The 14,771-nt window shown below is 44.9% G+C and overlaps 1 protein-coding gene across 1 annotated transcript in view; it reads right to left on the bottom strand.

Annotated features, from left to right (window-relative positions):
• Nucleotides 1-14,771, bottom strand: part of Sgpp2 (sphingosine-1-phosphate phosphatase 2) — a 50,511-nt gene that overhangs the window by 6,910 nt on the left and 28,830 nt on the right. Inside the window, exon 3 of the mRNA XM_051190537.1 lies at nt 14,404-14,493. Coding sequence (XP_051046494.1) covers nt 14,404-14,493 — 90 coding nt within the window. The remainder of the gene's footprint in view (nt 1-14,403; nt 14,494-14,771) is intronic.

Genomic DNA, 14,771 nt, shown 5'->3' with positions numbered 1-14,771 from the left:
TCCTTAGTGTGTCATGGCTGTCCCTGGCGTCACATTACATGGCCTAGGATCATCAGGAATCTAAGGACCAGCCCACAAAGAGGCTTCTTGAAAAGACCGTCTGAAAACCCACAGAGGAAACCACAGCAGACAGAAAGGAGCAGAGCGGCTGCAGTTTTAGAATAGTGAGAATATTTAAAGATTCAACAGAGCCATATTGATAATTTTGACATGGAATGGTTTTCTATGGGTGTGTTAAAAGTGTGGACAGCAGAGCAGGGTGGTTTAATTCAGGCTTGCCTAGCAAGTGCCATCCCTGCAAGAAAAATTCATAAATAAGAAAAGCAGTAGGCAGAGTGTGATGGCCTCGGCCTGTAATCCTACATGCAGGTAGTAGAGGCAGGAGAATCAAGTTCAAGGTGAGCCCTGGCCACAGTGAATTCGGGTCCTTTCTGGGTTACATGGAATCCTGTCTTATAAACATGGGCGTAAAGCAAAGCCTCATTTTAATGCCACACAATGAAGTTGCCAAATAATGGGTGAAACAGGGTCCCAGGTGGAAATCTCTTGTCACCAAATGAAGTACCCAGTGCCATGAGTGGGTTATATCTAATTGAGTTGTTGAACAAAGGGGCTCCATGGGAACACCCAAACAATGCAGATTGTCGCTGAATCTATAGGTTGCTCTTCACAAATGGATGGCAAGATCCCATTGCTGAAGACAACATCTATACAACTCACCAAACATGAAAGAGTCAAGCTGGTGCCTACACAGAGCCTTCACCTCTACATGCTAGTGTTTTTGGAATAGAAAGATACTCTGCATGCTATCAACGGAGAAATGTAAACCAACCCAGTCACAGATCTACAATGGTGACGTGCCTGCAAGATGTGCAGATGCAATGCTGGCACAAAGCTTGTGGGAGGGACCAACCACTCTCTGGTTTGCCTTGAAGCCCACTCCACAAGATGGAACACAGCTTGGAGGACCAGAGCTTGGCAGCCTAGAATAAAACCAAACACTACTGTTCAAAAAAAAAAAAAATAGTATCAATAAAATGACTCCTAATAACATTTTCCTACACTCATAGATCAGTGTCCTGCTCAGCCATCATCAGAGAAGCTTCCTTCTGCAGCAGATGGGAACAAATACTCAGACCTACAAGTCAGACATTTTGCAGAGAGTGAGGGACCTTGGAACACTGAGCCCTAAATAGGATGTCTCCATCCAATCCTTCCCTCAGGGCTCAGGGGACCCTGCACAAGGGGAGACAGAAAGAGCAGAAGAGCCAGAGGGATGGAGCGCGCCAAGGAAGCAAAGCTCTCTAAGTCAACAGGATCAGCACACATATGAACTCACAGAGACCGAGGCGGCATGCACAGGGTCTGCATGGCTCTACTGCATGGGGTCCCAGAGCTGAAAGGAGAAGCAGACACATGCTCCCATCCCTAACCCAGAAACAATCCACAGCGGATAACCACTTGCAGATGGAAATTTAGTTTTCTACAAGGGGAAAACTCTCACTGGGGAAACAAAGTAATTTTTAAGGGTAGGTCACATACCCAGCAGTAGATGGGTAATAGAAAAAGAACCAAACAGCATCTTTGGAGGTTACTTGTCCATAGTGTTGTGCTAGATCTCCACCCCCACCCCCCACTTTTCATACATATTTTACCTTACTGGTCCTTTTCGTATATACTATGGCTTCCAGTTTAGTGTTTTTATTGGGTTCCTGAGTGTGCAAACGAGTGGTTCTCTGTTTCTGTACCTGTTTCTTGCGCCTTTTCTTGGGCTCTTCTCCTGTTTGTTTTGTTCTATTCTGATGTGTTAGTTTTATTTGTATATTTGATTATTATCCTTTAAATCCTGTCTATTTTCTAATGAGAGACAGAAAGGGGGTGGATCTAGATGGGGGGAAGTGGGGGAGGAACTGGGAATGGGGGGGAACCATGATCAGGCTATATTATGCGAGAACAAAAATGTGTTTTCAATAAAAGAAAAAAGTAATTAATTAAAAATGATTGGACTAACGATTAGAGCTTGTTGCTTTTGTGACCTCATAGGGATGTACTTCCTTATCACACTTCCGAGGATTTCTAGAGATTCCTTCACTAACACTTACTGGCATATTTATTATCCAATGAGTTGAATAAAATCTTTGACCCAGGGCTGGTAAGATGGCCCAGCCATTAAGAGCACTGGCTGTTCTTGCAGAGGACTCAGGTTCAGCTCCCAGCACCCACATGGTGGCTCACAATCTAGCCTCACCAGCATTAGGCACATGCGTGGTGCACATACATACATGCAAACCAATATGTCTACACACAAAATAAAAATAAACAAACATTAAAAAAACTTCGGCCCATGTTAATTTTGTATTTGGAAGACATAAAATTTGGAAAGGTTTTAAAAAGATGTTCTATTAAGCAGACAAATATTTGATGCTATTCAGATGACTGAAATATTTGTATGTAAATCTGTCTCTGATGATTGCGTGTCCCATGTTAAAGAATATATTTGCATCTATTTTCTTTATATATGATTCGCTTTTACTACTTATTTGTGTGTATGTATGTGTGCATGTAGTGCCCACAGAAACCAGAAGAGGGTGTTGGGTTCCTGAACCTGAAATTACAGGTGGTTGTGGACCAACCAACATGGATGCTGGGAACCCAGCCTGGGTCCTCTAAAAGAAAGTTCTCACTCACCGTGTCTCCAGGCCTCTCACATTAATTTTAGAGCCAGGGTGTCTCACTGGCCCTACACTTGTGCTTCAGTTGACCAGCTGGCCACTCAACCTTTGGGATCCTGCTCTTTCTGCCTCACCAGCACTGGAGTCATCAGCATGTACTTCTGCTCCTGGCCTTTATGTGTGCACCAGGGATGCAAACTCAGGACCCCCCATGCTTGCACAGCAAGTACTTTACCCTCTGGGTCATTTCTCCAACCTTTGCATGTGTTCTTTAAATGGTTCTGGGACACTGAAAAGTAAGGCAGGCATTATGTTTCATAAGGAAATTATATAATCAGGTGTTATGATAGCTTTGTATGATCTCAGTATTGACTAGGAAGATATTGGGGTACAGCGTCCATTTCTAAACCTTTCCTGTACCTAGTCAGATTTAGGAAGCCATCCTTGCTTCTCTTGTCTCTGTAGAGTCTAGCAAGTCTAAGCAGTCATTCTTCATGAGTCACACCAACGTCCCCACCCCGAATTCCCATGTGTAAGAACAGTCTAGTTGTGAGGAATGGCAGGGCTTGGCAGGCCAGTAGGATTATGACAGCAGCTCAGACATGTTTCCAGGCAGGTTTTAACATCATCTCTGACAACTGCTAAGGAGCTCACAAGAATGGCAGGTACGAGGAAGGACAATCAGCCGGGAGACACAAAAGACACTGTCAAACTCTTAAATGATCTTCCTCAAGCCTGGGTGGGCAGCAGGGCCTCAGAGTAACCAGAGAACAGAGCAGAATCATGTTCCATGTGATGCAAGTGTCCAACAGGCCCGTGCAGGCTGTGTGTAATCGGCCTTGTCGCTGTCTTGTCTGGGGATGTGTGTGGACTGCTTTCCTAACTGCACCTTGCATAGAACCCCACAGGGAAGCTCTTGGTGAGTGCAGCTTCTGATAGTGTAGGTTCAGGTGAGACCAGAGACTGCATTTCTAACGAACTCTCAAATGATGCTGAGGAACGAGGGTCACACTGGTTGATGACCAAGTCCGTCTTGACCTGGCTAAATTACAGAGGCCATCACAGGGCCATGTCTATGCGGCATGGAGGGGCCTCTCACTTTCTTTTGTGAAACACACATGAGAATGAAAGCTTCAGAATGTGCTGGAAAGTGATCTGGTCATCTTTGAAAATGAAATTCAGATATAGTGATACCTGTGCACACTGAGATAAAGGGGAATCTGAATTCTTGGGGGTCTTGGTGTCATGGAGGAAAGAAAGTCTACTGTTGTCCTTTGTTCATGCTCCTGGGGAATGCTGGCTTGTGCCCTGGATGCTGGGTCCATGAGCAATACCTAAGCTCCCCAAGGGAGTACTGTGCAGCTCCCCTGCCAGCTGAGAGTCAGACTCCTGGCATCTTGCTTTGCAGAGTGTCAAGAAGATGTAAATGTGGCCATGCTCTCCCTGTGGTGAGGCTGGACATCTCAATCACAGAGAGTTCTGATCAGTTTATTTAACTTCTCCTCATTTGGAAAAATGGAGTAGAACTGGGATCTCCCCCACAAGGTTGCTGGGAACCATCCTATCCTATGGGGTAGCTAATACATGTTGAGCACTTAGAACAGTGTTTCTCAGCCTTCGACCCTTTAACACAGTTCTTCATGTTGTGGTGACCCCTGACCATAAAATGATTTTGTTGCTACTTCATAACTGTAATTTTGCTACTGTTATGAGTGATAATATAAATATTTGATATGTGGCCTCCAAAGGGGGTCAAGACTCACAGGTTGAGAACCACTGGCTTAGAACATTGCCTAGCAGATGTAATACTGATAAACACATCTGATATGCCCTGATATATATTCAGAAAACTACAATGATCCTTAGAAAAACCAAAGATCTGAATACATCCATGGGAAGGAATGCCCAGCATTGCAAAGTGCCATTTCTCTCAAGATGCTGTAGACACTCCATTTTATCTCAGTAAGAGCCGAGCAGTGGAGAACATGATAAGCTATGGTGAGAGCAAAATTAATATGGAAATACAGAGGCAAGAAGAGCAAGGGTGAGGGCTGCAGGGTATCCATCCCCTGCCATCAAAACTCACAGAACATAGCAAGAAGACAGATGGATAGAGAATGAGAAAGCGCATAGAGTATATGTAGACAGAGAGAATGTAGTCACCTGACTTATGATGAAGGTGATTCTTCACAAATATGTAAAGGGCAATGCTCCCAAGTACAGAGTGGACCTGGTAGTCATATATAGTAAACTGATTCCAAGTGGAGTATAGATAAAAATGAGCAAGGTAAAACAATTCAATCTTTACTATTGTAATATAAAATAATTTTTTTTGACTTGTGGCATGCAAAAGAATATCTTAGGATGTAGAATTGTAACCATCAGTTAAAAGTTGCATAAATCAGACTCCACTGAAAATTTCAAACTTCTCTTCTCCAAAAATGTCAGCATACAAGTCAAAAAAGCAAGTTACAAAGTTGGAAAGAGAATGCATACTACATCTACCTAGCAATGTGTTGATAATACTAATAAAAAAGACACGTGATCCAGTTAAAATGGGGTAAAGACAACTAGGACCTCATAAAGAAAAATACCCAGTGGCTGACAAACATATAAAAGGGGTCAAGTGTCATCATCCAAGAAACCAAAATCAAATGAGAGACTGAGACAGCTCACTGGAATGACTACGATGAAAGAGACAGTAGAGGGGGACACATGCCATATGCGTCCGGTGAGAGTGTGTGACACAACACAATGGCTAATCCTGAAGCTGTACACTCCCACAGTTTATGAGACACATTGTGTTCTTGCATCCAGACGTAGATAAAATGCATCTCTCTGCAGTAAGGGCGTGGAAAGGAAAGTTCAAAGCAGTACTGTTTGTAACTGTGTCGTTGGAAAAAACCCAAATATGCATCAATAAGGAGTGAAGAGTGAAGCATGTTCACACAGTTGAGTATTAGGTAACAATAAGCACTGCTGGACGTGTGGCCTGTGCCTGCAGTTTCAGGAGACTAGCGGAGGAGGACTGCTTGAGCCTAAGAGTTTGAAGCCAGGCTGGGTGCTACAGCAAGAAGACCTGGTCTCAAAAGTACTACTACTAATGCGTGCTGCGGATGAACAGAGAGCTCCATGCAGTAAGAGGGATGATTTCCCAGACATAAGGGAGAGTGACAGACACCGATGAAGCAGGCAGCATATGAGACACTCCTGGCTATGTGAAGTTACACAAGTGGACAGTGCTGCTGACCTGGGGAGTGGGGCCTCCAGGGAGATGCAAAAGAGAGGGTGTCTGGTGATGCTGTCTTCTGATGCCACCCCTGACCCGCTCCCTAAGGACGGTGAGGCCTTCCATGGGTATCATCAAAGTCTGCCACATCGTTTGGGGGAGGACCTAGGCCCTCCTCTCTGCAGATAATTTAATATTTGACAATTCTTTTCAATATCCTCCAACTCCAACCAAAACTAAAACATTACTTGGGGATGGGTGGGTGGGTGGAGAGAAGTAAGCAATAAAACCTAATATCTAAATAATTACCCACAGATCAAACAATTTGGAGACAAAAAATCAAAACAAAAACAAAAAACAAACAAACAAAAAACCCAAAACAAAACAGAAAACCAGCAGCATTTAGACTAGTCCAAGACAAAATAAGGACCTGTTTTTGTTCACAGTTCTCACATTTGCTGATCTACCAACCAAAAACATCAGACTAATTTTTACTGTTAGTACATTGGGATGTTGCTTCATCAGTCAGTGGCTTTAAAACTGGTCCTTTGTAGTTGCATCATTCAGGACATCACAAATAATACAGTGTGGCCAGCCTCCTGCACAAGCACAGACACGATGCTGTGTCTGTTTTTTGAGCCTTAGACAGAGAAAGGAAAATGCCACACTGAACTTTGCCCTCTTCTGATAACTGAGGGTGCTCTACTTGGGAGAACGGCCTCTGCTTAGACATGGTGGCTCTAACCCTGACCCTACTGTCAGTTCTAGTGGTGACTAAACAGGCAGGCTCCTGAATCAGCTGGGCTAATCACAGACAGCCCTTGGCCTGGGGATGCAGCAGAGGGAGTCATTGTCCAATGAGATGTCTCCTGAAACTCTCATCACAGGCATCCTTTCCAGAGAGGAAGTGAGGCAATCTAACTAAGCCCAGAGTTCCCAGGCTCCGGCTTCAGGTTAAAGAGCAGCCAAAGAACAGGAATCCCCTGTGCAGAGATAAGCTGAGGGAAGGGTCTTTTGGAAGGTTCAGACATCAAGTCTTTCTCTCGCAATGGCTGCAACTGCCTCTTTTTTTTTTTTTTTTTTTTTTTTTTTTTTTCCACAAAAGCCAATGCATTTTCCTTTTGGCTTATGTGGGTTCAACAGTTTTCTTCTATTTGCATTCCTGACTAGGCAGATGGTGACCAGCTGATGTCTGACCTCACTGCGTTCGTTCCGGTCTCTCTTCTCAGGGCACTCCTTTGCAGCCCACTGGGATGACTCCTAAGATTCCATCTTTCATTTGGACCCTACCCCAAAGCCAAATGTCAGATACAACCAATGTCTCACACATATGTCCAAGTTTTGACCTGAGAGCTATCGGGAGACAGGATACAACAACGGTGACATGGCACAGATAGCTAGCCTCCTCACAACCACCTGCTGGCAACCGGTATCCAGCTGTGTGAACTAGCTGTCTATGAACTACTCCAGTCACTTCAAGATATTCCTTCTCCTTTCTCCCCTTCCCCGCCAGCCCCTCCTCCTCTCTCTTCTTTCCCATTCTTCCCCACTTGCCTCCAACTGTCTAGAACTGGTTTATTCTTCAAACGAAGAGAATTCAACACCAAAGGGACAAAAAAGATTCTGCAAGCCAATGAGTGCATCACTTCAAATGCTTTTCACTGCAGTGAACGGGAAATGTTAAGACTCGATACAAACTGCCGTAAGCAGGAAGGAGCCCTGATTAGTTGTTTTATCTTGAATGGTGAGCCGACAGGTAGGACAGCCCTGGACATGGCACCATCAACTAGTCAAGGGTATCAGTGGTAGCCCTGTGTTTTATTTCCATGTTTGGTCTAATTGTGCTGACACCTCCAAAGGCTCCGAAAGCATCATATAGCTGCCCAACCTAGTACACCCAGCAGCAGAGAGCAACTTCTCCGTGTGTGGGACAGGTAACCCTAAACAATATCCTGTTAGTGGTGTGAGGACACGTTTAGGAGTCAGAATTGACTCATCGTGGTAACTACTTGGATGGCAGAGGTATGGGAGGGAAGGTCTTGGATTTTGACATTTCTTTTATGGGTATATTGGAAATAGGGAGGTCCTTTCCTGAGACAGGGCCAGAGCTGGTTTGACAAGGATGGTGCCATACCTAAGCAGGTTTCCAGCTCTCTGTGCTTCATGTGGGTCTGCCCAGGAGTTTAATTGGGGCTTGTCAACCAAACCTTGCCCTGGACAACAAGGCCTTCATACCTGACAAGAGGTCCTGCAGGGGAAGTCACTCTTCCCAAGTATGTGCCAAGGACCATTAATATAAATCAGGAACCACCTCAATGACACATTCATCTGCTCCAAGCACTGCAGCTGCCTCCACCTCCCCTTCATCTTACAAATGATCCTGTTGGGTTTGTGTCCACCTCACACCAGACTGGATCACCCTTGATCCAGCCAATGCCTCTCAACTCTGAATTAAAATAAACCAGAGAGCTGCTTGTATAGCTCAGGACCCATGCTCTGAGCAAGACGTGTGTGTGTGTGTGTGTGTGTGTGTGTGTGTGTGTGTGTGTGTGTGTTCATGTATGTGAATGAGAGTACACCCACAAACATCACAGTACACTATGAAGGTCAGAAGACTACCTGGGACATCAGTCCTTGCTTTCCACCTTGTTTGAGACAGTCCCTTAGTTTTTTGTTTGTTTGTTTTTTGTTTTTTGCTGCCTACACCAGCTAGTTCTTCAGTGGGTTTTCAAGGATTCTCCATCTCTCTCTCCCACCTCCCCATAGGAATTCTGGGATCGCTACGTCCGGTTTTATATGGTTTCTAGGATTTCCCAGGTCATGTTTGTGTGGCAAGCATTTTTGTCCACCAATCCATCTTCCCAACCCCCAAGTAAAACTTTTAATTTAATTTTACTATAGACAAGCATCATACACATTTCACTATCTTCACCAAGTTAAAGTGGTGTCAAGTCTGACACTGCGGTGCAACCATCCCTAGCATGCATCTGCAGAACTTTTTTCTAGAACAAAATTAATCTTCTACGCTCAAGAAATAATTTCTATACTATCCTACCCAGCTCCAGGCAGCAACTTTAGTGGACTTCCTTCCTCTTAAAACAATTACTCAGAGTTCTCCAGGTAAGTGGAATCATACAGTGTTTGTCCTTGTTACTCACTTGTTTCCTTAACATGATACCTTTGGTACTTATGATGCAGCACAAATCATAATTTTCTACTCTCTTAAGCTGAATAATATTCTACTATAGATATATACTACATTTTGTTTATCTATTTATTCACCAGTAGACACAAGTTGCTTCTACTTTTTTTTTTTTTCTTTCGTTATTGTGACTAATGCTATTATGTCTGTGGGCATCTGCATATATCTACATATGTCTGTACATATGTCCAGTGGTAGTTTTTTAAATTAATTAATTATTTTTATTTTACATGTCGATCCCAGTTCCTCCTCCCTCCCACTCTCTCTCCCTCCCTTCTACCCTCTCTCTCCCCTCACATGCACCCTGGCCACCCTCCCCTCCCATTCCCCCCTACTCCACATGAGGGCTGTGGGGTGGGGTCATGTAAATCTGATAAGTCATTTGAAGTAGGTACCAGGACTTCTCTCCTGTCTCTAGGTTAAGGGAGTATCCCTCCATGGGGGATGTTTCCGCAAGGTCCTTTTGTGCACCAGGAATACATCCTGGTTCCACTGTCTGAGGTCCCTTAGACTGCTCAGTCCTTCTAGCTGAGACCCATGTTCCGGAGGACCTGAGTCAGTCCCATGCTGGATTCCCAGCTATCAATCTGGGGGGCGGGCGTTAGCTCCTCTTTGTTCAGGTAAGCTGTCTCTATGTGTTTCTGCAGCCTGGTCTTGTCCTCACCCTCTGCATCTGGATTCTAGTTCAGTTCAGTGTTTAGTTATGGGTGTTTGCTTCTGTTTCCACCAGGTACTAGATGAGGGCTCCATGATGGTGGATAAGTTAGTCGGATCTCATTATTAGGGAAGGGCATTTATGGTAGGCTTTCCACTGTTGCTCAAATTGTTAGTTTAAGACTTCCTAAGACTTCCATGGGATTACAGAGGGATCCAGGAGGCCCCATGCCTCCTGAGGAATTAATGGCTGTTAAAGGTTGCTAGAGGAGCAGGAGTCTGTTTCTTCTGTAGTATAACCACTGATAAGTTGTCTAGGACCCCAGTAGATAACCTTCTACCTCAGATAAGGAGCTCTAATTAGATTCAGAGAGTCACACATAAAGAAGACGTGAAAATGAGAGGGAGACTTCTTGGGGACAAGAAGGGTTTCAGTTGGCAGGGGTTAGAGAAGGGGATAGAGGCAAAAACAACTAAAACTTATTATACATGTGAATGCAACTGTCAAAAAAAAAAAAAGGATTTCTATAAGACTAGAACAGGCAGAAAGAGTGGGGATATTGATTGTCAGTGTGCTTCCTGTAGATTGCTTTGAGGGGTCCTGGGAAGAGACCATATTATCTTCATTGGCTCCGCCCAGCTGTGCCTTGCTAATTATAGCATTCCTGCCAAGATATTTCCAGTGTGTACATCTGCCTCCTGCAGTAGACTTGGAGACCCAGGAGAGTGAGTGGGTTTGCTCCCCTCAATATGCCTAGATCTTGTTCCAAGCCTGACGCCCATCGTAATTATCGAGTTGCTGCCGAATAAAGAACTACAGTAACCTATAATTTTCCACCATCCCACTCTGCAAACAACTATTGCCTTTACTGCCAGGATGTCATGACTCATTGTGCCCCAAGCCTGGCTCTAGACCTGCAGCCTGGTGCACTCTGGGTCTGAGTCCGTATAGGGGTGCAAGATCTTCATGAGGCAGAGCTGCAAGTATGAGAAAGCCAATGGGCTCCAACAGTGGATCGAGACCAGGGAAGGAGATGAGATGCCTCGGTACCTCACCCCATTCTCTTCTGGAGGAATGGGCTGCAACCCATTCCTTGCATCTAAATGAGAGGCCCAATCAATCTTCCCGAAAATATCTTTTTCTCCATCACTAAAAGCCACTTAAAAAGAAAAGAGAAAGATATATAACTGGGTTTCAACTGAAGTGGATTTGTGTGTTTTCTCTCTGTATGTCTGGAGCTCTGCATTCCTGTGTTTTCTTTGGTTTTAATTTTAACCTGAGATCGACTTTTTTTTTTTTTTTCAAAATGGAAACCTATGGAAATTAAAAAGTAGCACTAGATAAAAGACATGCCAAAACACCCAGGAGAGTCCTGTGTAGTACCACACTGAGGTCTAGGAAGGGATTTGCAGAGGGTCTTTGTCATGTGGAGAAGTGGTGTGGCGAATTGAGAATGCTCCGCTCCGCTCCCCTCCCCTTCCCTCCCCCCCCCATCTCAGAAGCCAGCAGATGCAGTGTGCTGGGACCAGGAACTAAGAATGGTGGCTTGGTAGGTAGACTGTAACACTGACTCTTAACTGCTTCTTTGGTATTTCTAACATCTGGGCTCCCTTACACTCAAACAATAAACTGCTTGGGGCCAGATTAGCTGGGGCATACCTGGGAAAACATACAGCAGATGTCTTCATTTATACTTTGTCTGTTTTGTTTACTGTGGAAATGGCTGCACTGATTTTGATTTTAAAATACTGCATTAAAATTATCTCTTGTAATTGCCATCATAGAGACTTCATCCAGTAACTGATGGAAGCAGATGCAGACATCCACAGTTAAGGACTGATCCCAGCTCCCTGAGTCCAGGCGAAGACAGGGAGGAGCAATAGTATAAGCCAAGGGGTCAAGACCATGATGAGGAAACCCACAGAATCAGCTAACCTGAGCCACTGGGAACTCACTGCCTCTGGACTGACAGCTGGGAACCTGCATAGGACCAAACTAGACCCCAAGAATGTGGGTGATAGTTATGTGGCTTGGGCAGTTTATGGGGCCAGTGGTGGTCGGACCAGGATTTATACTTGGTACACGAACTGGCTTTTTGGAGCCCATTCCCTGTGGAGGGATAACTTGCTCAGCCTAGATAAAAGCAGGGAGGGCCTTAATCCTGCTTCAACTGTGATGTGACAGAGTTTGTTGACTCCCAATGGAAGGCCTTACCCTTTCTGAGGAGTGGATGGGGGTGGGGTAGGGAAAGGTGGGGGGGAGTGCAAGGATGGGAGGGAGAGGGACTTGGGATTGGTATGTAAAATTAAAAAAAAAGATTGTTTTAAATAAAAATATTAGCATGAACTATTAAAAAAAATCTCTTGTAGCCTAGGATGGCCTCAAACTGGCTATGTAACTGAAGACAACCTTGATTTTCTGATCTTGAATTTCTGCTGGGATTGCAACTACACATCATGACACCCAGGTTTATTCAGTACTGGTGATAGAAACAAAGGCATGCGAGGAAAGCATTTCACCATCTGAACCTCATCCCACACCCTACCCACTTCATTTTATGCCTTCTCTGCCTTACCCGATGCTTCCAGTTGCTCCCATTTGGCCTTCCCTTTACATTCTCCCATGATGATCCATCCTTCTACTGTTAAGTGATAACTCACTCCTGGCACCCGGGAGACAATCAAGAAGGTCTGGGAAGATGGCCTTCCTTGACATGGCCTTTTGCTAATGTCATCTTGCAGTTTCACCATTGAGATGAATAATAACAACAATCAAAGCTCATTTATTTTTAAAGGCATCTTTCTTGTACAGAGCAGAATGAGAAATGGTGCCCCGCAGCCAACCGTGACTATGCTTTATGCTCTGCAGCTTCCTGGCTAGATGATGCATCAGGCCCCGAATACTCAAGGACTTTTTACCATACCAACTGTGGCAACCCTGGAGGGGGAGAAATTGTAATATGGTGAAAGGATGGGCCCGCTTCTAAATGCATATGTAACTCTCCGATTGCAACACCATCTCTAACCTAGGGAAGTATGAAAAGAAAGGAAGCTATGACCTCAACCCCTTTGACTAGTGAGGACAACAGGAACCCCGGTATCTCAGGTCAGCTCTGTGACAAGGCAGATTTGCTGGTATCCTTGAGCCTAGGTATTTGCTCTGTCCCGGTTGCCATGTCAGGAGAGAAGCAACCTGATAAGAAACTGCCTGAGCTCTGGCTGCCCTTAGGCTGTCTTCGGTGTCTGATTCTAGCTCCATACTATGGCTAGAAAATGGAATACCCGCCACAAGCTCATGTATTTAAACGCTTAGTCTCCAGCTTGCGGCGCTATTTTCTGAAGTTGTGGAACCTCTTAGAATGTGGGGTCTGGCTGTCTAAAATGGATTGCTGGAGAGCCATGAAGGTTGTAGTCTGAGCCTGCTTCTTGCCTAGCCTCTCTCTGACTCCGGGTATGCTAGAGTGGGGTGAGGTGGAGAGGGCATCCATACACTCCTGCCTGCGTGAATCCCACCACATCTCCCCTGCTACAATGGAGTATATGCTTTCAAATCATGAGCCAACAGAAATATTCCCTCCCGTCAGTTGTTTCAGTAAGAAATTCTGTCTTACTGAGAAGTGTTAACATCCAGTAACTAATGTATTTCATCCTGGTGGCATTATTTTAATGTATTTTGTTTTGTTTCAAAACGTAATCTCATGTACCTCCGAGTCTGCCTGGAACTCACTATGTACCTACAGCTAACCCCAAGCTCCTGCCTCCATCTCCCAAGTACTGAAATGATAGGTGTGTCCTGCCAAGCCTGGCTTTATCTTAATACTTCGTTTCCTATTCCCCTTTCCCTTCCCTTCCTCCCCTTCCCTCTTGCTGAGACTTTCCACGATTGATTGCTTTTGCAGTACTAGGAACTGAACCAAGAGCTTTGAGCATGGAAGACAAGGGCTCTGCCTCTGAGACCTATCTCTTGTGGGAAAAAGAGGAACTCCTCAGTGAATGTGTAAGGACCCAAGGTAGTCCTGGGTGAGTGTGTGTTGTTGTTGGTGGTGGCGGTGTGGCCAAGTCAAGGACCCTAACGCTTTAGAACCGTGGAACAGCGAAGTCTTCCTCTGATGTTGACAGAGTGTGCAAACACAAGAAACTAGAGCCCCACCCCCACCCCACCCCATGAAATAGTCCCCTTACAGAGACCTCCCACTGAGACGAATTCCTGACATCTGTATGTCCATTCTTCATCCTATGGTTCCTGGGGCTTCTCAGAAGGAGAACTTATTTGTTGGGACTTCAAACTACAGCGTGCCAGCCGCCTACCTTAGTAGGTGATATCTCCATCAGGATGAGCATAGCTCATCTGATCCCAGCTTTCTCTAGGAATGCCTGTCATTTCTTCAGAATCTTTCATTTCTCCATTCCCTTATTGCCCTATCTAACAAGCTGTTCTGGACACTGAAGCCTCCAGCCCTCTTTTTACTTTGAGATAATAATCCCTGTATGGCATAGACCTTGTGATCCTCCTGGCTCAGATTCCCAAGTAACTGGGATTCTAGGTATACACACCAATGAGCCACCCTTCAGTAAGCAGCTTAAGGCACACATGGACACCCAGAACAAATGCTGTTCAGTCACAAGGCCTGACCCCACAGCCTTACCAGGACTGTGTGCATCCCAGTGTAGAGTCTGCTGAGACACACCAATGTAGAGAACACCACAGCCATTGTCAGGCCCAAGGCAAAAGGGTACTGCAGAGAAGAAGAGAAAATAAGAACATTAGATCATGTTTAGATGAAAGCCTCTCTCTCTCTCTCTCTCTCTCTCTCTCTCTCTCTCTCTCTCTGTGTGTGTGTGTGTGTGTGTGTGTGTGTGTGTTAAGGATTAAATTCAGAGCTAAGCAGGCATTTTACCACTAGCCCCTTTTTATTTGATTTTTTGCCGTGAGATGGTTACTGGTGGTGTGGCTTGAACTTGTGATTTTTTTTTCTCGTGAATTCTCCTGAGTAGCCAAGACTCTGGTCAGAAC

This window comes from Phodopus roborovskii, unplaced genomic scaffold (assembly GCF_943737965.1).
Source record: "Phodopus roborovskii unplaced genomic scaffold, PHOROB, whole genome shotgun sequence".
Classification (NCBI taxonomy): domain Eukaryota; kingdom Metazoa; phylum Chordata; class Mammalia; order Rodentia; family Cricetidae; genus Phodopus; species Phodopus roborovskii.
The sequence above is the reverse complement of the archived record's forward strand: the minus strand, read 5'-3'. Positions and strand labels throughout refer to the sequence as shown.